This window comes from Sus scrofa, chromosome 15 (genome assembly GCF_000003025.6).
Source record: "Sus scrofa isolate TJ Tabasco breed Duroc chromosome 15, Sscrofa11.1, whole genome shotgun sequence".
In the NCBI taxonomy this organism is placed as follows: Eukaryota; Metazoa; Chordata; class Mammalia; order Artiodactyla; family Suidae; genus Sus; species Sus scrofa.
In genome coordinates this window covers 76432172-76454950 of record NC_010457.5, presented here as the reverse complement: position 1 = coordinate 76454950, position 22779 = coordinate 76432172, and the positions used below count along the sequence as shown (strand labels likewise).

The following is a 22779-nucleotide window of genomic DNA, read 5'->3' as shown; positions in this document are numbered from 1 at the left end:
GCGTTCGGCGCCAGGATGCTAGGCTAGGATGCCTGAACACCACAAGTCCAGGCCACTTGGTAACTTACAGAGAAACCAGCCTCTGTATAAGCCCAATATGCCACTCTTTCTAAGAGAATAATTTTTGAAGAGCCCAGAGGTCAAAACCAAAACAGTAAAGTGGACAAAAGAAAAAATCAAGGGGGATTTTAACCCCAAGCAGAGTCCCTTCATTCAGGTGGGCTGAAGAGTCACAGCTCATTTTGAGATTTCATGCCAGGTTTCATTATCCCTAGCACCAAGAAAGAAGTTGAAAGCTCAATGTGCATGCAACACCATATTGTGGTTATCGTTTATAAGTGGTACTTACACTGATTGGATCTAGAATTTTTACTGCAGCCAGGCTCCCATCTCTCTTGTTAGTTACCTTATAGACCTTGCCATAGGTGCCTTTGCCTATGGTCTCTATAATTTCCCAGGTATCTGTGGGATCTGGAAGCGATTCAAATCGAAGCATTGTGGAGTTGTAATGAAACAGTCCGTAAAGATGTTTCCTGGTGGGAAGAAAAGTTTGTTACGTGACACAGATGGCATGATTTGCAACAGTGGGCTTTTGAAACAAGAACATTTTTATTTTTTAATCAGCAACCTTGTTGTACATTGCTTGTTTTTACTTTCCCCTTTTTTTAAGTAGTTTTTGTTTGTTTGTTTGTTTGTTTGTTTTTTTAGGGATTTGAAGCCTCCTTAAGAAATGAGGGTAGAAGACAGGGGTGAGCAACATGACTCAGAAACTCTTTAAGGAGTTCCCGTTGCAGTGCAGTGGAAACAAATTCAAGTAGCATCCATGAGGTCGCAGGTTTGATCCCCGGCCTCGCTCAGTGGGTTAAGGATCTGGTGTTACCATGAGCTGTGGTGTAGGTCACAGATGTGGCTCGGATCCTGCATGGCTGTGGCTGTGGCTGGCAGGTGTAGCTCTGATTCGACCCTTAGCCTGGGAACCTCCATATGTCATGGGTGAGGCCCTAAAAAGCAAAAACAAAAAAGCAAAAAACAAACAAACAAAAACCTTTAACCACACAGCTCTAAGAGAGGAGATTATATCAACTGAGGAGGACATAAAAGGGCCAAAGAGGATGTCCATTCATGACAAGACAACCATCATTCTAGGTTACTGAGTGGTGGATGCTGCTGCTGAGGAAAATGGCTGAAGGCCAGCAGGTCTAGGATCTTTCTGGCCAGGTTATAGTAACTGTGACCAGGCCTGCCTGATGGTCACTAGAAACCAGTATCCTACGTCCATGTGCTAAGTCTGGGCTGTTAGGCAGGAAGATCTGGTACCAGGCATTGAAACTGTATACAAACCCGTGTCTCTGTGCTCTGAAGAAAAGGGCTTTTGTTTAGTCTTTCAGACCTCCCTCGAGTCTCAAAAAGTTAGCTAGCTCAAGTGTTAATGATTAGGAAATGTGAGGATGTAGCAACACAGAATAGCTGTTAAGTGGGGAAACTGGTAACAGTTTAGACTGTAAATGCACCACAGAGCAGAAGCACCAAACTCCTAGTCCTCTGAAAAATACAGATAAAGGCATGACATATATTCCTAAATTGTTTTTATAGGAAGCCAACTCCCATCAAATGAAAACTGCTGTCTGCAAGCACATAGACCCTAGAGAGGCTGAAACCAGAAGGCTGATGATGTTTGAGACTTTACCTTGATGCCAATCAAGCTGAGAACTGAACACAAGCTGACCACGTATCCTGCACACTGCCTTTAGAATTTAAAAGCCCTTCCCTGAAAGCCACCAGGAAGTTGACTTTTAAGCATGCTCTCCTTGCTTGGTGCCCTGCAATAAATGCTTGCTTTCCTTCACCATAACCCAGTATAATAGATTGGCTTTACTGCACAAAGACAAGCAGACCCAAGTTTGGTTCGGTAATAGCACCAGTCAGTGCACAGTATCCCCTGCCATCCAGGTGTTGGGTCCTGCAAGGATTAACCAAGCCCAGACCCCAACCATACAGCAACAGCCTAGTATGGGAATCACACTGAGGGCTTAACCAGAAGCTGCAAACTTACTCTGCCTTAGCAGTACTCTTTTTAATAAGGACACGGCCCTGTGGAGTTTAAGTACTTCCCAGTATCAGCAGCAAGACTGGCAGGCAAACAAAGTCACCAGAGACTGGTCCCATGAAAAAGCCCCTTCAAGTTCAGTTGCTCCCAGCCTAGAAGAGGGGTCCCAACCCCAGTTTGCTTCAAACCCCAGCAGAGGGGCCATCAGGCTCCAACCAAAAGAGCCACAGCATCCCATTCCCACACCATGGCTTGGTGTCCACCCCAGGGAGCATGTCTATCTCATGCCGGGCAAGCCAATTTGCACTTCTAATTCTAATCATCTTCTAGACTGCATTCTCTCCAGACACAGTCTCTTGACTTGGAACAAAAATCCAGTTTTTCTCCTTATCCTTTCGGATGGGGACATTTCAAAGTTATTGTAAACCATCACCAAAACAAAACAAAACCTTGAGAGCTGTGTGGTTGATACTGGAAGGGAATCTGTCTTTCCAGAATTCACCTGGCAGGCATACCATGCTCTAAAGGGACCCACAACCAGCCCCTTAAGAGCCCAGGCCAGGGGTCACCTGGAAGGAGAAGCTGACCTTAAAAGGTCGACTGGTCAAATAACTCCTGCCTTTCATCTGCTGGTTTCAAGATTCCAAGGAACTCTAATCTTTCATCCCAGCCAGTGTTTCACAAAATCAATCTTTCTCACCATATGCTTCACAATTTTTGCCATATGTGTACATCACCTGTGTTCTTATTTACTACATACATTTAAATTACTTGCTTTTTCATATAAATAAATGTCTTTTATAGGAACTTTATATCCCTACTGGTAGTTAAATCATTTGCCATATATCAAAATTACTGCAAAAAGATGATTATGCTAAAAACAATAGTTGTTCAAGTCCAGCCAGATTCTGCTGCCCCTGCTCTTTCAGGAAGCGGGAGATCACAGAGTGATGGGGTGGAATTAAATACCACTACAAGCTTTTCCCTTAACATCATCTGAAGACATGAAAAAGAATTAGCAAGGGAAAATTTAGTCCCTATGTGATTCAGTGTCCTTTATTGCAAGGTCAGCAACACCTCTCAACACCTTGAAAACTGTTCTAGGCTCAGCTTCTACAAGAGCAAAAAGCAGGACCAGCTGAGGATGCTGGTCAAGGCCAGACAAGTGGAGGCTGGGAGGGAGCTGAGATATGCTTCCCAGAGAGGAGAAACTGGCCCATCATCCTAGAGAGAACTGCTGGACACTTACCAGGATGGTCCCTGTGGCCCCACCAGGAGATCCACCTGCACTTGGGCTCAGTGCCGTGACACAGAGTTGAACTGCCCTGACCAGCCCTGAGACTTGCCCAGTGACTCACCTCCCTGGGCCTCAGTTTCTTCATCAGCATGATGGGGCTGCCGCTGCAACCCACTTCACAGCATTGCTATAAGGATAAGGGGATGACGATAGAATAACATGAGCATGGAGAATGCTCGGCGAGTGTCACCTGCCACCACAAAGGCACAGCACCAAGTTCTGCTTTGCAATAGGTGAGGCTTAACATGCTTTCCTGTTTTGTTTTATTTTAGCCGCAAACCCAATGAGAACCAAATTAGTTTTGCTCCAATCAGTTATTAGTTTCAGACAAATGGCTGGACTTGAGTGTGAGCAAATGAAATTAAATCATAGAATGTGGCAGCTGAGAAGACCCTGGAGGCCATGGAATCAAGTGGTTTTCTAATGATTTTTGGCCACAACACCCTTCTGTTAAATTAAATCGCACTTAGAATGCTGATGGATACACTGAGAGAAGCAGTCTGCTCTGGCTGAGGCAGGCTGGGGAAGCAAGCGTGGGGACCGGCAGGGTGAGCAGCCACCCTGGTTCGCCTGGGGCTGCCTCAGCCTAGCACTGAAAATCCCATATCCTGGGAAACCTCTCAAAACTGGGCAAATTGGGATCGTCTGTCACCCTCATCTCTGCGGCCTCCTCAGAGCATTAGAAAATCATTGACTAGTGTTGAAGTGAACAGGGAACTATGTCCAACCTCTTGGGTTAGAACATGATGGAAGATAGTATGGAAAAAAAAAAAAAAAAGAATATGTATACATGTGACTGGGTCACTTTGCTGTACAGCAGACATTGAAGGGACATTGTAAATCAACTATAATTTTAAAAAGCTTTATAAAAAAAAAAGACAAAGAAAATCATTGACAAAGTATCCTCCATCACCACCACTTCACCCCCTGTTATGGGCTAATTATACACCCCTGTACCTCAGAATGTGACAGTACTTGGAGATAGGGCCTTTAAAGAGGTAATTAAGGTAAAATGAGGTTATGGGGTGGGGGTGGGGCTAATGCATAGGACTGATGCCCTTGAAAGAAGAGATTAGGGCACAGACACGCACAGAGGAAAGACCATATGAAGACAGAGAGAAGATGATCATCTGCCAGCCAAGGGGAGGGACCTCAGAAGGAATCAACCTTGCTGACACCTTGATCTTGGACTTCTAGCCTCCAGAACTGTGAGGAAATCAATTTCTGTTGTATAAGCCACTCAGTCTGTGCTACTTTCTTATGGCAGTCCTAGCAAACTCATAGACTCTCAAGTTACAGGTGAAGAAACTGAAGCCCCGATTGGTAACAAGAGTGGTAACATGGCAGCAGTACAGGAATGGGAATCTAGGCCTCCCCGGGCCCAGGACCTTGGTCCCAGAGAATAGAATGAAGGGAGTCAGCTGATAGCAATGCTTCTCTCTGACCAAAACTGCGCCAAATACTGAAAAGTTCTGCAGAGGAAATACCCTTCCACATGGAGGACCCTCACGGACCTAAAGGACAGCAGTCTCTGTTCCCTGCAAAACAACAACAACGTGCCAGAGGGCTCCATGTCCAGTCAGCACCAATAATGGGTAAGTGGAGGGCAGACCAGTTGGGTTCCATGGCCATGCCCATCATGTTGATCTGGGCACTCAGCAACAAGGTTAAATAAAGGTGCAGTAGGACAGGTCACACTAATAGGGTTGCCAGTCTTCTGTCTATTAAATCAATACCTGACTCTATAAACTCCTTGATGATTGATTAAATAGTCAGCCCAAATAGTGGCCATTGATAGAGCCTATAAAGGTGTTGATAATCTGCTCAGGAGAGGCAGCTGCAGCAGCCCTTCAGGCAGCCAAAAAGCCGCTCCTGGTTGGGACATTAACCTTGAGGTAGACTGTACTTCTGTACTTCTGCCTGTGTCTGCAGCTGGGGTCTCATGGAATTAGTCAGGGTTGACCAAAGAAGGGCCAGGAGCAGCATGACATAAGAGGAATGAACTTGGGACTTCAGGGCTCTGCAGAACCCTCAGGAGTCCTCACGGAAGTACCCAGGATCACCGCTGTCCCCTAATGGGGCCTCTGTCATTCATGTGGACACAAAATGAAAGGATGACCTCAGGAAGCTAGAAAACTCAAGTCGCACAGGCTACTCTCATTTGCAAAACAAATAGAAGGATGAATCTATCTGGGAAGACGTGAGTGATAGCACTTGTCAGCACAGGGGAGTCTCATGCAGTTTACAAACCAATTTCCAAGTCCTGTGGGCCTGCACGTGTCTGTGTGGGCAGCTACTCTAAAGTGAAGACTTGATGAACACTCTGATTTTGCTTGTAGTAGCATTACATAAGTCAATGCCACAAATGGATTCCTAATCAACATCATTGCTCTCAGAGCAAGATTATGCTCTATCTTCCTGTTGCACCCACACCCTTCCACTACTGGGAACAGCTACTACAAGGCCCAGAGGACATCACCCAGGAAAGACAGCCCTATTCAGTAAATGAGGGTAACACAGGTATGAAAGGAATATTTCCCTATCTTTGTCCACACATCATTATCAACCAAATTTCCAGGAAATACCCAACCTTCTCATTACTTAGGCTGATAGATAGATAAGCAGACAGATATTTAATAAAAGACTTTAAACCACAAGGTCCTAGTATATAGCACAGGGAACTATATTCAAGATGTTTTAATAACCTATAATGGAAAAAATCTGAAAAAATTATATACACACACACACACACACATATATATATAAGTGAGTGTATGTATCTGAATCATGTTGCTGTACACCAGAAACTAACACAACATTGTAAACCAACTATAGTTCAATAGAAAAAAAAAAAAAGACTATCCGTATGGTAGCAGAGTCCCTTGGAAGTTAAAAACAATAGTCTTTTTCTTATTTTGCTTTGTTTTGTTTTGTTTTCAGAAAGCAAACTTCCAGAGTCAGAGGCTGTGTCTCTTCACAGCAGTTGAGGAAGCAGGCTGTCAGGAATATTCTTTCTGTTGATAAGTACAAATGGACTGAACATGACCTCTGTTTGCAACTAACAGCAGGGGCAGGTCTTGCTCCACAGCTCCATATCCCTCTACCCCAAGAGGGGCACCATGACCAGGTTACACTTCACACTGCAGTGGGGAGTTTCACATTCGGCTGTAAACTAATAGCACATCTGCTGCTTCATCTTATTGGGATTGAATGTCTGAACAATTTCTTGGGAGTTTTGGTTTCAATGATCAGCAAAGGACACACTTTTAAAAATAAAGCTGAAATATTCCATGGCTATGTTTTGTCAACTGTTATACCATGGAATTTTAATTCTATGCATTTCTAGCATCACAAAAAGAAAGTCAAGTAGTATAAATCCTGCTGGAAGTACATTCTGCTACCTAAGAAAGACTACTGTCAAAAAATTACAGCTGAATCTGATCAAGATTCCAGACTACTAACTTACAGGAATAACACAAGTCAGGGCAACACTCTAGACAATACCATGGGTGTACAATAAGCAAAAATCCAGATTAAATAAGAAACTCCAAGACAAATGATCCAACTTCTCCGAAAACATAAAGAGCAAATAAAAATAAACTGAATACACACTACTATATATAAAACAGATAACAAGGACTTACTGTATAGCATAGAGTAATCTACTCAATATTGTATAATAACCTATATGGGAAAAGAATATGAAAAAGAATGGATAATGTATAGGTATAACTGATTTATTGTGCTGTGCACCTCAAATTAATACAACTTTCCAAGTCAATTACACTCCAATAAAATTTTATAAATAAAGACATAAATAAATAATCAATTGAAAGGGGTAATTGCAGGATTAAAAGAGGCTTAAGATACATACCAAATGTGAAATCCAGTGTGGATTCACAAAAAACAAGCTAAAAAAAATAATAACAGTTAAGAGATAATGAGAACCCTGACTAGTTATTTGGAGATATCAAAGGAGCATTGTTAATTATGTTTTAGTTGTAATAACTGCATTTGTGGTTGTGCTTTTTAAAAAAAGTCCTTATTTTTGCAGTGCATCCTGAAATATTTATAAGTACAACAATATGCTGCCTGGAAAAATATGAGGGGAAAAAAATAAGGGGCAAGCATGACACAATACTGACCATGGGGGGTTATTATTGAAGCTAGGTACATGGGAGTTCATGGTTATGTTCTGTTTGCTTTTGTATGTTTTCAGCTTCCTATTATGGAAATCATAAAAAGTTTTTAAAATTCTGTAGAATTAATGTATGTCAGTGTACATTCTGGCATTCATAGACCTGGCCAATCCCACCTCTCCCTGAACTAACCTGAATGATACTATAAAAAGTCGCAAAGTTTCACGTGGGCCAGCACTTTACTCATGTAAGAAAGAGTAAACCACTAATTTAATACCAACAAAAAGCCACCCCTGCATTTGATTCTGAAGCACCCACACTCATACTGTCAGAAAGTCACCTTCCCAATCCACCTCTAGGTGACACAGTCAGCCCCCTTGGTGGCTGATGTCCCAGCCTAGACTGCCGCTAAATGCAGAGCTGTAGTTAGGAGAAACTAATGAACCGCTGAATAGCACAGGAAAATCAATAGGCAGAAGAAGGCAAGTGACCTTCTTCTGTCCGACCAACTCCTGTTCTTTCTTCCTGAAGGAGGAAGAAAGAAAGAACATCAATACACAGACACCGAAATGAACAAAGACTCACCACCATGTGAGAAAAAGAATGTATATATGTGTATGCCTGGGTAGCTTTGCTCTATGGCAGAAACTGGCACAACACTGTAAATCAACTCTATTTCAACTAAAAAAAAAAAAAAAAAAGACCGCCACCACAAAGATCTGTGATCTTTTTCATCTGGTCCTTAAAAAAGAAACTACCCAAGAGCATGAAGCTGAATCTGCCCGAGGCCAAACGCAGAGACACACAGAGAAATACCCACTAACTAGCTGAGTGGGCAGCCCCTAAGGAGCTGGGGAAAGGCCTAGAGGGAAAATCAACAATAGTCCAAGATGAGCCTTGACTTTGGCAATAAAAGAAATCCACAGAACAAATCTCGTATAGGGCCCTTAAAACTGATGTGCTTGGTGAAAAAAAGGGGGGAAAAACTAATCCAAAGGAGAACAGTGCTCCTGACAAATTCCCTGCTCATTCACCTGTGACTTTTCAGAGGCCCTAAGAGCTGATATACCACAAGGGGTCAAAAGCAAACAGATGAGCTCAGTTCTGCCAGAGCTGAAGTGAGCACTAAGCACCCTCACGGGAAGTATGGCCATTTCTCCTATGTCCTAATGCTCTTTCTTTGTACCTCACCCATCACCTCTTTGGATCAATCAAAAACTCCACTTGGTGATTCTAAGGCAACTGTACACCATCACCCCTTCTTTCAACAATAGGTCACAGACTGGATGAAGTTACCATAAAATTTATTACTTATGCATTAGTAACTAGTTTTTTTTCTTTCTCTTTTAGGGAGCTGCAGCCGCCAGCCTATGCCACAGCAATGCAGCCACAGGAATGCGGGATCCAAGCCACATCTTTGACCTACGCTGCAGCTCAAGGCAATGCTGGATCCTTAACCCACTGAACAGGGACAGGGACCAAACCTGCATCCTCATGGACAGTAACTGCAGTTCATTACCACTGAACCATAATAGGAACTCCTGTAACTAGTTCTTGTTTTTTAATTTTTTTACTATAGTTAATTTATAATGATTTGTCAATTTCTGCACAGCAAAGTGACCCAGTTATACATATATATATGTATATATATACACACACATACACATCCTTTTTCTTACATTATCCCCCATCATGTTCCATCACAAGTGATTAGATACAGTTTCCTGTGCTAAATAACTGGATCCCATTGCAGTAACTGGTTCTTAAATACCAATTGTATGCAGGCCATGGGCTAGGTTCTACAAGAAGTATAAGGAAGAGTAAGAAACTCAGCTTTGCTTTTAAGGTTCTAAATTAAAAAAAAAATCTTTATGACTTCTGGGGTGAGAGAGAAGAGTGAAGTCAGGTATCAAGTTTCCCTAAAATTAAATGAATGAACACTCCTAACAGTAAAAAATTAATCCAGCAAACAAACAACAAAAAAAGTATAAGCAGTAATCAAACAAAAGAAAGAATATAATTTCATGTCAAAATCTTCAAAAAGTAGCATTTAGGGGAAGTAAGAGATGGAAGGTCCCAGGAATCACTGCTGTCCTCAAGCCCAGCTCCCTTCTCTCGGATGTGTGGTGAGTTTGGGAGAAGGTAATTGGACAAAATTCTGAAAAACCTTAGTAACGCTCCCTATTTAGGGAGATGTAGACAGAGAGGTTGAATTAGCAGCAAGGAAATGAGTCCAGGCTCATCACTTATATATTCAGTAAGGATTTATTAAGAACTTTTTGCCTACATTACTCAAAACTAGGCTTTGCGAGTCATTACAAGAAGTAAAAGAAATAATCAGACTCTATTCTAAAACAAGTTACATTTCCAAAGACATGCAGGAAGAGATGCCTCCTGCCAAGTGGAATAATGCTAGCACAGCACTTTAAACAATATTTCACAAAGAAGGACAAAGTCAATATCCATCAAGCATGACTGCCCCTAATGTCCAAGACCCGTACATTAGAGGGCAAAATGAACAGTCCAGACAGATAAAAGTTTCCTAGTAAAATTACTGAATGTCAAGGTAAAGAGAGAATTTTTCAGGTACAGAGGAGACACAGACACACACACATACACACACTCCAAAACACAGTGAAAAGCAAAAAAACAGAACATAAAGCTCAGGCTTCTCTCCACACCAAAGCTCAATACAGGAAAATTTGTAATCTATGTGTACAAAGGTCTGCGGGAGATAAAAGTATGAACAGATATTTTTATACTTAACCCAAGTGTTAGCCAATAAAAATAATAATAAACCAAACTTGGGGGGAGGGGAAAGTTTCTTGACTTTCTAAAGATGATAAATGAAGAAATTGAGAGTTAAATATACTGTTTAAAATTATAAAGTTTAACCAATTGAAATGACAATATTAACAAATTATTTTGTTAATGTGTTCATTTTTTCACTCATCTAAGTCAAATAACCGATAAATTGATAAATAGAAGTAAAAATCACTATACAAAGTTATAAAAGGAATCTCTAAAAGGCCACAAAATAGAGGATAAATCTTTGACATTACATTAAAAAGTACACATGCTCATGTAGACACATAATTATACCACAGGAAGAAAAAACAACCCATGAGGAAAGAGATAAGGGAAGCACTAAAAATCGAAAATGTAACATGAATTAAGAAATATGGCTGCAAAATTTATTATACCAATAAATATAGGATTATTTTGTGAGAATGAACCAAATCTATAGTGATTTGCACTAAAGTAAACTGTTTAAGAGTCTTTTTTATGAATCAGGAAGATTAAAAGTAAAAAGAGGTCAAAGAAAAGCCAGTCAAATGGTAATGACAACAACAACAAAAATAATCATAGTAGTAATATCAGAAAAGAGTAAATTCAAGGCAAAAGTGGCTAAAGAACATAAAATGTTACCAGTACATTCAATAATAAAATTGAGCAATTATATGCATCAAGTACTATTCTATATGCTATATCAAGTACTATTCTATATGTTTAAATCAGTAATGAGTTTCTAAGTTTATAATCTTTATAATCTTTATAAGTGAAAGATTTACAGCTATAAATTATAGTAATCCTTCAGTAATGAAAGCAAATTGTTAAAATTTATAAAAACATAAACTTCTAGAAGACATCAACAACATACAATAATAGTAACAGATATTATCAGTCATGACAGAACAAAGAGACAAAATAAAAAATAGGTATTATACAATCAATATGGTGAATGATCTTCGTGTGTGTGTGTGTGTGTGTGGATATAACTTTTATAGTACTGACAATTTTAATTTTAAAAAGAAAGAGTACATTATTTCACAAGGTAAAGTCTCAATGCATTCTAGGAAAGCGGAATTGGAACTGTATGTTAATAATAAAAACAAGAAAAAGCCCAGATACCCGAAAATTTCAAAGCTCCCTCAGATCTTGACGCAAAGGAAAAAGTTAAAACTAAAATTAGAGTATATAATAAAATAACTATATTAAAGATATTAACCTACCAAAAAACTTAGCAAGCTGGGCTCAAGGCAAAACCTTATAGCATTAAACATTTTACCAAGGCAATTTTAATAAAAATGAATTAAAAAGCATTCTTTTCAAAAAGGTAGGACCTCCCTCATGGCTCACAACATAACTACTCTGTTGGCATTGCTTCTACAGTGCCTGTGGCTAGACCCCTGGCTTGGGAACTTCCATGTGCTGCCAGTATGGGGAAAAAAAAAAAAAGTAGAGATGGATCAACAAAATTAACCTAAGGAAAGTATATGAAAAAAATAAAAGAAGAAATTGATGAGTCAGAGAACAGAAAAATAATAGAATACATAATTAAAGGTATAGTTCTCTGGGGAAAAATAAAACCTAATAATAAAACAGTTTAGTCAAGAAAAGGAGATTGTTTCTACTAAAAAACAAGATACAACCTCATGGTTCATCGTTATAGAGATATTATGTAACAAAACACAATAATTACATAAAATGAAATACCATCTAGCCCCATATAACCACTTAAAGAAGGTAAGTTTTGTTTCAACTAATATGGAAATAATGACAAAATATACAATTCCAGGTTATTTTTAAAGTATTGAAAAACAAACAAATTTTGTGTAAATGAAAATAAAATTTACACTCATAGCCATTTTATGAATATGTTTATGTGTAGGTATCTCTCTATAGAATTGTGTATCTTTTTATATTTTCCAGGCTACAAAACTCAACCTTTAGCGAGAGGTACCAGGAATCAAAGAGGTTGAAAAAGAGAGAAATTAATATAATTTTTAAAAACTTTATACCTGTCTATACTAGTCATATTTTTGCTGAGACATGTATTATTTATTTTTTAAAACAAATAAGGCATCTCTAAAGAGGAGACAGTTTTGGCCCAGATGCACGCTGGAGTCATGGAAAAGCAGAAACCGCATGAAAGTGTAGAACACATCTTGGGAAGAAAAGCAAAGCAGAGAAGGAAAAAACCAAAGAGAACTGGTGAGTGAGTTCACTACGGAATTCTCAATCCAGGCCCCCTGAGGCCTGCTAAACGTTGCTGTTTGTCCTTGAGTATCCATGAAATTTCCTACTGCATTCCTCTAAGAAGCACCCCCAACCCCATTCTCATGAGTCCCTCATAGGCTGGTTTTAGTTGCTAACAACCCCAAGGGAGTCTGGCCCTGTACCCTTGCTGAACATCCTGTGTGATTCCATAGTGGAGCCGAAGCCTTACCTTGCTGAAATAATAAAGCAATCTGAAACATGCACCCTGCAAACTCCTGTGGTCAGTCATGCCTAGCAAGTACATTTAAATAGAAACTTGTCAAGCAACATTTTACACTTATGAGAAAATTCATGTGGATTTCCATTTCTGAGAATGTTACTCAGACTACTGTGTCTATATGTTACAGGACGTTCTACACGAATCACAAATCATAGAACTGTGCTTTCCGAGCTAGAGGTTAGCTTTTAAAAAGAAATCAGAGCAGTAAACAGTGAAAGGTCAGAGCAAATTAGTACAAATATTAAATATGAACACCCAGAAACACACACAATTAAAAAACACACACCGTATAAACTTGAACAAATTAGAGAATAATTCGAAACTAATACAGAAGCAAGTGCATGATATCACGGCAAAGACTGGTAAGAAAGAGACTAGGTCCATCTGTAGGAACTGGCTTCTTCACAACCTGTCTGCACAGGGTTAGATAGAACCCACTCAAATATAGCTCGGATGTCATCTCTTCTAGGCGGCCTTTCCTAATCTTACTAGAGGGGCCCTTCCTTAATAGCCTCTCTGTCCCGAATAGTCTCTCTGTCCCATGTGCTTGTTTCTAGCAGTTGTCACATTGACCGGCATTTCCTGTTGACATGTCGGTCTTCTCCACCAGCAAGCCCCAAGAGAACAGAGGCCACATCTTAATAATTTTCTGTCTCATCAGCAAATCCTCATTGTATAAGTGCTCAGTAAATGTTTAATATGGGATTAAAAATCAGAACTATAAAACCAATGAGGTTTTCTTACAGTTAAAAAATAAGTGTTGTTTCATAGAACACCAAGAAAACACAGAGAAATAAAACAAGAATATTACAACCCTCATAAAGTCCCATATCCAAACATAACCAGTCTTATTTAGTATTACTGCAGATACAAACACACACACACACACACACTCATACAGAGATGTATGACTATGTTTGTTTTTTTCACAAGGCAGAGGATTTGGTTTCCAGCCAAATCTCCCTACTGAATTTCGATTTCAAAGCTTCCTATCAATCATGAAAGTCAAGGCACTTAATCCTCATTCTCACCCTCCAGGGCATCAGCCACTGCTCACGGCCTTTACCTTTTTAAAACACTACCCCCCCCCTTTGTTTTCTTCACATCTTACTTCCTTGGTTCCTATTCTGCCTCTCCACCTGCTGCATCAGCTTCCATTCTCCGATTAATGTGACTGTTGAAACTGAAGTCCTCCCTCAGTCCTCCACTTGTCTTCCAAATGACGCATCTACACCCCAGGCTCTCACATCCTAGCAAGCGGCACCATCTTTTCAGCCCTATTTCCCGTCTGAGCCCCAGCCCAGGGTTACTAACTGCTTGCCACGCATTTCCCCTTAGTTGCCTCCTCTGATCCTCAAACATATGTAAAACTAAACTGACTGTCTTTGGCGCCTCAAAGCTACTACTCAACTCCCAATGTCCACCAGGGGCCCCATCATTTTTCTGGTAGCCCAAGCCACTGCCTCCCTCTCACATTAGTCACTAAGCCATGTCCATTCTTTGTTCTTGTCTGTCCCTCCTTTCCATCCCCACTGCTGCCACCTCTACGCAGCTTACAAAGGATGCTTACAGAAGCCCTCTAACTTGTCTCCTTTCCTCTAGTTTCCTTTTATTACAATGCCTCATGGACCCTGCAGCCACATACAAACATCCAAAACCATCCATTCATTCATGTCACAACCTTGTTTAAGCAAATAACCATGATGGCTCCCTATTGCTAAATTAATTAAAGACCAAATTCCTCAAATATTTAAGACTTTAGCAACCTGATTGCAGCCTTCCCTTCCTGTCTTAAAACTCCTTTCATTTCCTTGTGTCAAGCTTAAGATGAATTTCAAACCAACTCTTTGCTATTTCCTTTAAGATCCTTGGATGTCTGCACCTCTATAATTTTGTCCAGATGATTTCTCCTCCCAGGAGTGTTCATTCCACCTCATCTATTAATCCAGAATCCTGCCAGCCCTTGAAAAGTGCCAGCTCATGTCCCCTAATCCCTCCACAAATAGGCAGCGCCTACTCCTCTGAACCTCTATGGTGCTCCTATACGATGAGATGCCCTGTGTGAATAAACCCCAACCCCCCAACAGGGCCCCAGGCATCTTAAAGACAGGGACTGTCTAATTCATATGAGTCCCCTCTGCTCTCACATCAGCTGTCACTCAGGAGACATTTGTGAAACACAAGAAGAGGTCGAGTGAAATTAAACAGGGAGAGCTGAATCTTGGAGTCTCAAAGCAATAACTTAAGCTGATTACTGAAGAAAGTATATGCTTGGGTTGAGTCAGGATTGTGGAAAAAACATTCAAGAAAAAAAATTAATGGGGGCTTGCTGTGCTTTTAACAAGAAAGTCCTTCCCTTTGCAGGACTGTCCTGCATATATCAGGGCTGTGCACCCCAGCTCACCATGTGCCAGCCCCCTTCCACTGTGACAGTCACAGACAACCCCCAGCCCTGCTTCCAGCTGAGGAGGATTACTAGAAAATGCTGCAGAGTGAGCTGTGGGCACTGGAAAGGGAACTGCTGAACCCTAACAAGACATGACTGGAACAGAAGAATTACTTCCACAGAGGAGGTGAGAAGAACATGCAACACCACCTATCTTCCTCGTGCTGTGGAGGAAATAAAGCAACAGACAGCCACTCCTTTCCTTTTTTTTCCCCCCAATGGCTTCATTTATGCACACACTGGGAAGCTGTAAAAATAAGATAAAGAGCATGGACTCCAGTTCTGGGTTCATATTCTCAGCTTTTGTATCTACTATGCTGGCAAGGGGAGAACTGCTTACCCTTCTGTGCCCCGCTTACGTCATGCGTAAGGGCTGAGTGTTGTTTGATCTCTGTATGGGGCACGTTTGATTTTCTGATTGGTCTCAGGCAGGATACCTTATTTGCATGGGGAATATGTTATACAAAGGCGGGTGAGGAATGGGCATCATTCTCTCTCTCTCTGAAAATGTACTTTCTTTCTTTCTTTTTGGCTTTCTGCCTTTTCTAGGGCCACTCCCGCAGCATATGGAAGTTCCCAGGCTAGGGGTCTAATCAGAGGTGTAGCTGTTAGCCTACGCCAGAGCCACAGCAACTCGGGATCTGAGCTGTTTCTGTGACCTACACCATAGTCACGGCAACGCCAGATCCTTAACCCACTGAGCAAGGCCAGGGATCGAACACACAACCTCATGGTTCCTAGTGGATTCATTAACCACTGAGCCATGATGGGAATTCCTGTACTTTCATTTTAATAAATTTGTAACACACCCTGTTTCAACGCTTTGCTACAACAGGGTGGGGACCAAGGAAACAGTGCAATTTTATCATTCTGAAACAAATTCTACCATACAGATGATGGATGGTGATAACCTGCTAGGAGAAAATAAAGTAGGAAAGGTGGGTAGAAAGTAGAAATGGAGGTCGGCAAGGGAATTGCAATTTTAAATAGCAGGAACAAAGAGGTATTGCTGAGCAGTAAGCATTTGAGAAATGACAGGAAATAAATGAAAGATTAAAAATCTGCGTGAGGGGAACCATTCCAGATAGAGGGTACAGGAAGTGCAAAGGCCCTGAGGCTGGCATTTGCCTGGTTTATTCAGGGAACAGCAAGCAGCCACCGCAGCTTCTGGAATAAGCAAGGGAGAGAAGCAGGAGGTGGGATCAGAGAGATATGGGACAGGGAGAGAGGAGATAGATCATATGGCCTTCATCAGCCTTGTAAAGTAAGGACCTTGCTTTTATTTGGATAGAAAGCAGTTGGTGGGGCTTGAGCAGGAGGAACATGATCTGACTTAGGTTTTAACAAGTTACTCTGGCAGCTGCGTGGAGAGTGGACTGAAGGAGAGGTCACTTGGAGGTCCCTTAAGAATAACTGAAGTTGGAATTGCCTGGTGGCCCTGGGGTTAAGAATTTGGCGTTGTGACTGCTATGGGTTGGATTTCATTCCAGGTGTGGGAATTTCTGCTTGTCGCTGAACAGCCAAAAACAGAATAGCCAAAGTTAGCAAGAGCAAAGAGGCAACAATGCCTTCCTCAGTTCTCAGAGAATCATAATGGACTTTTTTTTCATAGCACAGTGCTTAGGAAGCCTCCTTCCACTCTATCCAGGATGTCTTGTTGAATGCATAGGCCACAGGGAACCCTCATTTGACTATACTGCAACTGGGAGCCTTTCTAAAACAGACTGTCAAGATGCATCCACAGCAGCTGGCTGGAAATTGCTATAATCTCACTCATCACTCTTCAGTATTTCCTTCATTTTTGGAGGTGTTGCTAAGTACAGAACTGGTTGTCCAGTTTTGGTACAAGGTAGGCCTGCTGTGATTAGAACATTTAGAACATGGTCAAGTGGTAGGACAAAGTCCAAGAGAGCTAGGCTTAAGCTTAGCAAGACGTTCCACAAAATGCATATTGACACCTACGCTGAGCACGTCATTGAAAGACTTTAAAATGAACTAAATTTAGTCCTGACCTAAGTGAGTAAACTGTTCAGTATGTGAAAGGATTCAAGTTGAATACAAGTTACTATACAGCACACATGATATACTGTATAGTAGTTATTTGTATTTAAGTCACTATACTGCAAAATAGAAAGTGACAAATGTCCCATAAGGAGGAAGTCACTCTTTCCAGCCAGAAGATCTGAGAGTGGCATTTGACGTGGGCCTTAAAGAGGCAGCTGGAGCTAGAGACACATAGATGGGCAGAAGACCTGCCAGGCTGCGGGAACCGAGGGAAAGACTGGAAAATGGAGGACTCAGGATGGGAACAGGAGAGTTTGAGGCCATCCAGCAACTTTCCTAAAAACCTCTCAGCCACATATTTTATTTTATTTATTTATTTTTTTTTTGTCTTTTTGCCTTTTCTAGGGCTGCTCCCGCAGCATATGGAGGTTCCCAGGCTAGGGGTCCAGTCGGAGCTGTGGCCACCGGCCAGAGCCAAACCACAGCAACATGGGATCTGAGCCACGTCTGTGACCTACACCACAGCTCACGGCAACGCCGGATGCTTAACCCACTAAGCAAGGGCAGGGATCAAACCCGCAACCTCATGGTTCCTAGTCGGATTCGTTAACCACTGCGCCACAACAGGAACTCCCAGCCACATATTTTAAATGATGATTCTGGGCCCATTCCCAGCAATTCTGAGTTGATGGGTGGAGAAATTTGGATGTTTACCAAGGACCCTCAAGTAATTCTAAAGCAAGTTTTTTCCCCACTCAATTCCATCTCCATTTTGAGAAACACCAGTAGAAATGAGTTGAAACCACCTCCCTGTAAAGTAGTTTTCCTTCTTATTCTCACTCATATAATCCTGTTTATTTTCTCTACAGCACTAATTGTTATACTATTTATGTATCTGTTTACTTACTATTGTTCCACTCAACAGCATATGAGTTCCATTAAGTCATCAACATACAACGGCAATAGTAAAGATGGGCAGAATGTTGAACTGTGTAGTTGGGACGGAATCCTAGAGGCCTTGAAAACCCTACTGGGAATATCAACCTTATCCTGTAGACAGTCACTTAACCTCTCTGTGCCTTGGGTCCTTCCTCTGTAAAATACAGATAATACCTTCTCTATAAGCTTGTTCCATGGATTGATTGAGATAAACATGCAAATACATGTTAACTTTTATCTATTTCTGGTTCAAGCAAGTGCTCAATAAAGTTTTTTATTGTTGTTGTTACTATTATTATTAGCCAGTGGGAAGCTTTGAAAGTTTCCAACAAAATAGTAACCCAATGATCAGTTTAGGTAGATTCACCAGGTAGGACCAAGTAAGGAAGGATGAAAGGAGGTGACTCTAATTAGGAAGATGAACCTGAAGGCTACTGTGGATTTTGGTTAGAGTTACAAAGGCTTCTACCGAGGCAGAAGTCTCAGGGAGAGAGAAGGATATGTGAAAGAAGATTAATAGTAGCAGAATCAACAGAGTTGAGGTCAATCTGAGAAGGCATTATAACCATGACCCTGGTGGGGTTCCCAAGGCAAAGGTGGGTGTGGGGGAGGGGCAAGATCAGAATCTCACACAATCTGTGCATTGAGTCAGGGTGGTGGGGCATGAAAGAGGAGCCAGAGGAGAGGCCAACAGGGAGATTGGGAGAGAAGACAGAGCAGAGTTTCTCAAAGTGGGGTTAATACCAGGGCTAAAATGCCCCTGAGCAGGTGAGGAAGAAGCACATTAAAGAAAGGTCTGAAATTTTGTCTTCAAAAGAGGTATTGTGGGTGAAGGGATGGGCTGGGGTTTGGGGATGGAAATGCTCTAAAATCAGGTCATGATGATCATTGTACAACTATAAATGCAATAACATTCACTAAGCAATTAAGAAAAAAAAAAAAAAAAAAGAAAAGAGGTGTTGTGAGAAGGCCCCAGGTGACAGTGTGGAGAGAATGGCCAGGATTTGAACCACTGGGTCCTGGAGCTAAAAGCAGGTGTTCCTAATTGACGGAACACAGTCAACCCTGTCTACAGAACTGCACCTTGGGGGAAGCTGGGCCCAGCACATGGTCACTCAGCCCAGAGAACAGCTTTGAGCTGCAGCGACCCTGTGCTCTCAGAGTGGTAGAGAAAGATTGGGTATCAGTCAAATATTTTTTTAAAAGACTAACGAAAAATTAGACGAAAGTCATAGTTTTCATGGGCTAGTGATAAAGCCATTTGACACTTAGGTTTCAAACTTTTCCAAAATAGCTCCTATAGATGAAAAAGTCCATTTAGCCACCTAAAAATATATTCCATTTATGGAAGAGACCTTACTTTACAAAAACCATGAGTAATTAAAAGAGCATTAATAAATAGAACACATTCTATAAAATCCTTTCTTTTATTTAGAGAAATAATTCCATTTTTCTGTAGTGAAATCTTAGCTCTGAAGCAAAAAGTCACTGCTATGGGCTAAATGCTTGTGTCCCTGCTAAACATATATTGAAGCCCTAATCCTCAATGTGATCGCATTTGGAGGTGGGGCCTTTGAGAGGTGATTAGGTCATGGAGCCTTCATGAATGGGCTTAGTGTCTTTATAAGAAGAGACAGAGAGATAATCACTCTCTCCTTGCCATGTAAAGACACAGCAAGACGGCATCAGTCTACAAAACAAGAAGTGGGCTCTCACTCGACAAACCTAGCAGTGCTGGTACCCTGATCTTGGACTTCCCAGTCTCCAGAAACTGTGAGAAATAAACTGATGTTTTTAAGCCACTCAGTGTAAGGTGTTCTGCCTGAACAGACCAAGACAGTCACCAAGCTATATCCTAGATCAAAATCGGAAACTACCCGATTTCCTCAGTAAGGCTATATGTGGATTTGGAAGGAAGTCTTTCAAATTGACTAGCTCTAAATTACTTCACAAATATGTAACTAATTAATAAGCATTTTCTGAACAATCAATGAGTCTGGACAACTCTATTCTAACTAAAAACACATTTCTGAATCCAGATACCCCGTCACCACCACCACCATCAGCGCCAGCGCCACCACAGGCCCAGAAGGAACGTTCAGGGCAAATTAGAAAAAGGACCCCTCACCACCACCTCTGCCAGGCACCTCCATCTGGGCACTACATGCAGCCCCTGACACCTCCTCCTAAGGTTCAAGTCACCCAGGTCCCAGACCTGGACCACAGTCAACCTCCCTTCTGGTCTCTGGCTTCTATTCTTGCAACAACCTGTTCCCCACACAGCTACAAGCAAAATCTGTTTTTAAAATTACACAAAATGCCACTATTTTTGCTCTCTGACCTGGAGCTCACCTGCGCGGCGCCCCCTCGCTGTCCCATGTCCCCTAGGCAGAACGGGGGCGCTCCTGGGTGGGAAAGAGCCCCACCTCCTTCCCAACACGCTGGGCTCTGCTCAAGTATCTCACTCTCAGAGGAAGCTTCTAGAACCATTTGGTTTACTGCAGAGCCCAAGGAGGGAAGAGAGAGTGGGCAGGACAGACTGGGGTTTGGATTCACGCACAGAGGGAGGGGACGGGGTTGGAATGAGTGCGAGGAGGAAGACTGCCGCTGCTTTTTGTGGGGACCCCTGAACAGCCGCGGAACCTCCTTCTGAGCCCGAGCAGCAGAAAAGAAACTGAAAAATCGGTTCGCTTTTCAACTGTTGAGTCTTACCTGAGACCTCGAGTTAGGCAGAAGGTCACTTGGTTGGGCAAGAGCTTGGGAACCGCTCGAGCGGATCCTCTGCGAAGTGAAAGACTAGAAGCCGAGGTCCTAACCGGAAGTCCTCCTCTCTCCCACCCCCTAGGCGAACTGATGCTGCCTGCGGAGCCCCTGAGCGCCCGGGGCCAGGTGAAGTCTATGTGGGAAAAACCAGGCTGTTCTCCTGCTGGGTGAAAGAAAATGACCTCAACCGGAACCCAGGAGACCTGGTTTGTGATTTTGTGATGCTGCCAGATCTCTTAAGTCTCTTCACCTCTTTGTACCTCAGTTTCCTTATCTGAAAAACTGAGATGTTAAACTAATTACTGTTTACCAAAGTTTGCTCCAGGCACCACTCACGGAACTTGCTCCAACTCAGAGATGCTCACACCCAATCTCCAGGGGAGAGTCCAGGAATGGGCATTTGATTTAGCTCCCTTGGTGATTCCAGCGATCTCTAGGTTTTTCTATAAGTTCCCTTCCCTAGCATTCCATGAACTTTCAACCTTAAACCTACACAAATACTGGGGGGAGAGGGGGGAATCATGGCATAATTGAATTTATCTAAAATCGTTCAAGTCGGGAGTTCCCGTCGTGGCGCAGTGGTTAACGAATCCGACTAGGAACCATGAGGTTGCGGATTCGGTCCCTGCCCTTGCTCAGTGGGTTAAGGATCCGGCGTTTCCATGAGCTGTGGTGTAGGTCGCAGACGTGGCTACGTGGCTCGGATCCCGCGTTGCTGTGGCTCTGGCGTAGGCCGGTGGCTACAGCTCTCATTCAGCCCCTAGCCTGGGAACCTCCATGTGCTGTGGGAGCGGCCCAAGAAATAGCAAAAAGACAAAAAATAAAAATAAAATAAAATCGTTCTAGTCATCGTTACCAAATCACAGAGCAGTCACGATGTTGCAGTCACTAAGGAACAATACACACCCACAGCTATGACAAATGATTGACTAAATGATCAGATTTTTCACTTCCTCACCAAAGTATGGGGAAATTCATCTTAGCTTTAGCTGCCTTAAACCTGAGTGAAATACATTAAAAACAGCAGCAAATTACTGATGACTAATGCCCCAATTTGGCCTCAAGCTGAGGAGTTCTGTGCAGAAATAAAGTAGTTTATAACCCACAGGTCCGTTCTATTATAAACTGCAGGTGGCAAATCAAGTGGCTATGAACTATGCTGTGTGTGTGTGTGAAAAATCAATACTCAAGAAGGGTATTTCTGCACTTCTTAAATGGGAATTTAACAGCCCAGACAAAAGGCAGATGCTAGTCTTGAAGACTCAGGAATCTGGGTGGTACCTGACAAGGTCCTGAGGTTAGAGTGGCTGTCACCCCCCCTCACCTACCCACCAGCCAGGGCAGCTGCGCCTGCCCTTGGAAGAAAAGCAATTTAAAACAAGCACAGAAGAAAGCTGGAAGGAAAATAACTGCAACTCACATTGATGACCTATTTTCTGAATCCGGCTTATCTGAGATTGGATTGTCATTCCTCCAAAACACAGCCGAACACTTCAAGCCCAAGAAATGGCGTCTTTGACGAGTGCATGGACCAGAATGTATGACACATCATCACCAGAGGACTTACTTCTGACCCAGGTTCCAAGTTATGTTAGCCTCACAGGACTGTAGTAGGAGCAGCTGATAAATCTAGCAAATCCTTGGGGGCGCTTCACTATTAGCCAAGATTAACATGATGCTAATTGGTAGTGAACCTGATCTATTTAGTGTCTCCTACCAGCATAAGCAGCAGAATCAAAACCATCCTCCCAGGCTCCAAGTGCACTCCAATATAATATTTCCAATGTTATATTCCCCCAACTTGAGGCTGAAATGCCTCTTCATTCCAGACACAGCACGATCAAACTAATCACCTTTTTTTTT

At 42.1% G+C, this 22779-nt stretch overlaps 1 protein-coding gene across 2 annotated transcripts in view; it reads right to left on the bottom strand.

The window, feature by feature from the left end:
• The window catches only part of MYO3B (myosin IIIB), a 423015-nt gene extending 400493 nt beyond the window's left edge, over positions 1–22522 (bottom strand). The window contains exons 1-2 of one of the 2 annotated variants that reach the window (XM_021076498.1): positions 22337–22522; positions 350–533 (exon numbers count right to left, since the gene is read on the bottom strand). In XM_021076498.1, coding sequence (XP_020932157.1) covers positions 350–533; positions 22337–22338 — 186 coding nt within the window. In that variant the 5' untranslated portion in view covers positions 22339–22522. Of the gene's footprint in view, positions 1–349; positions 534–12713; positions 12794–22336 lie in introns of those variants that run through there. The other variant, XM_021076497.1, reaches the window with a different exon arrangement.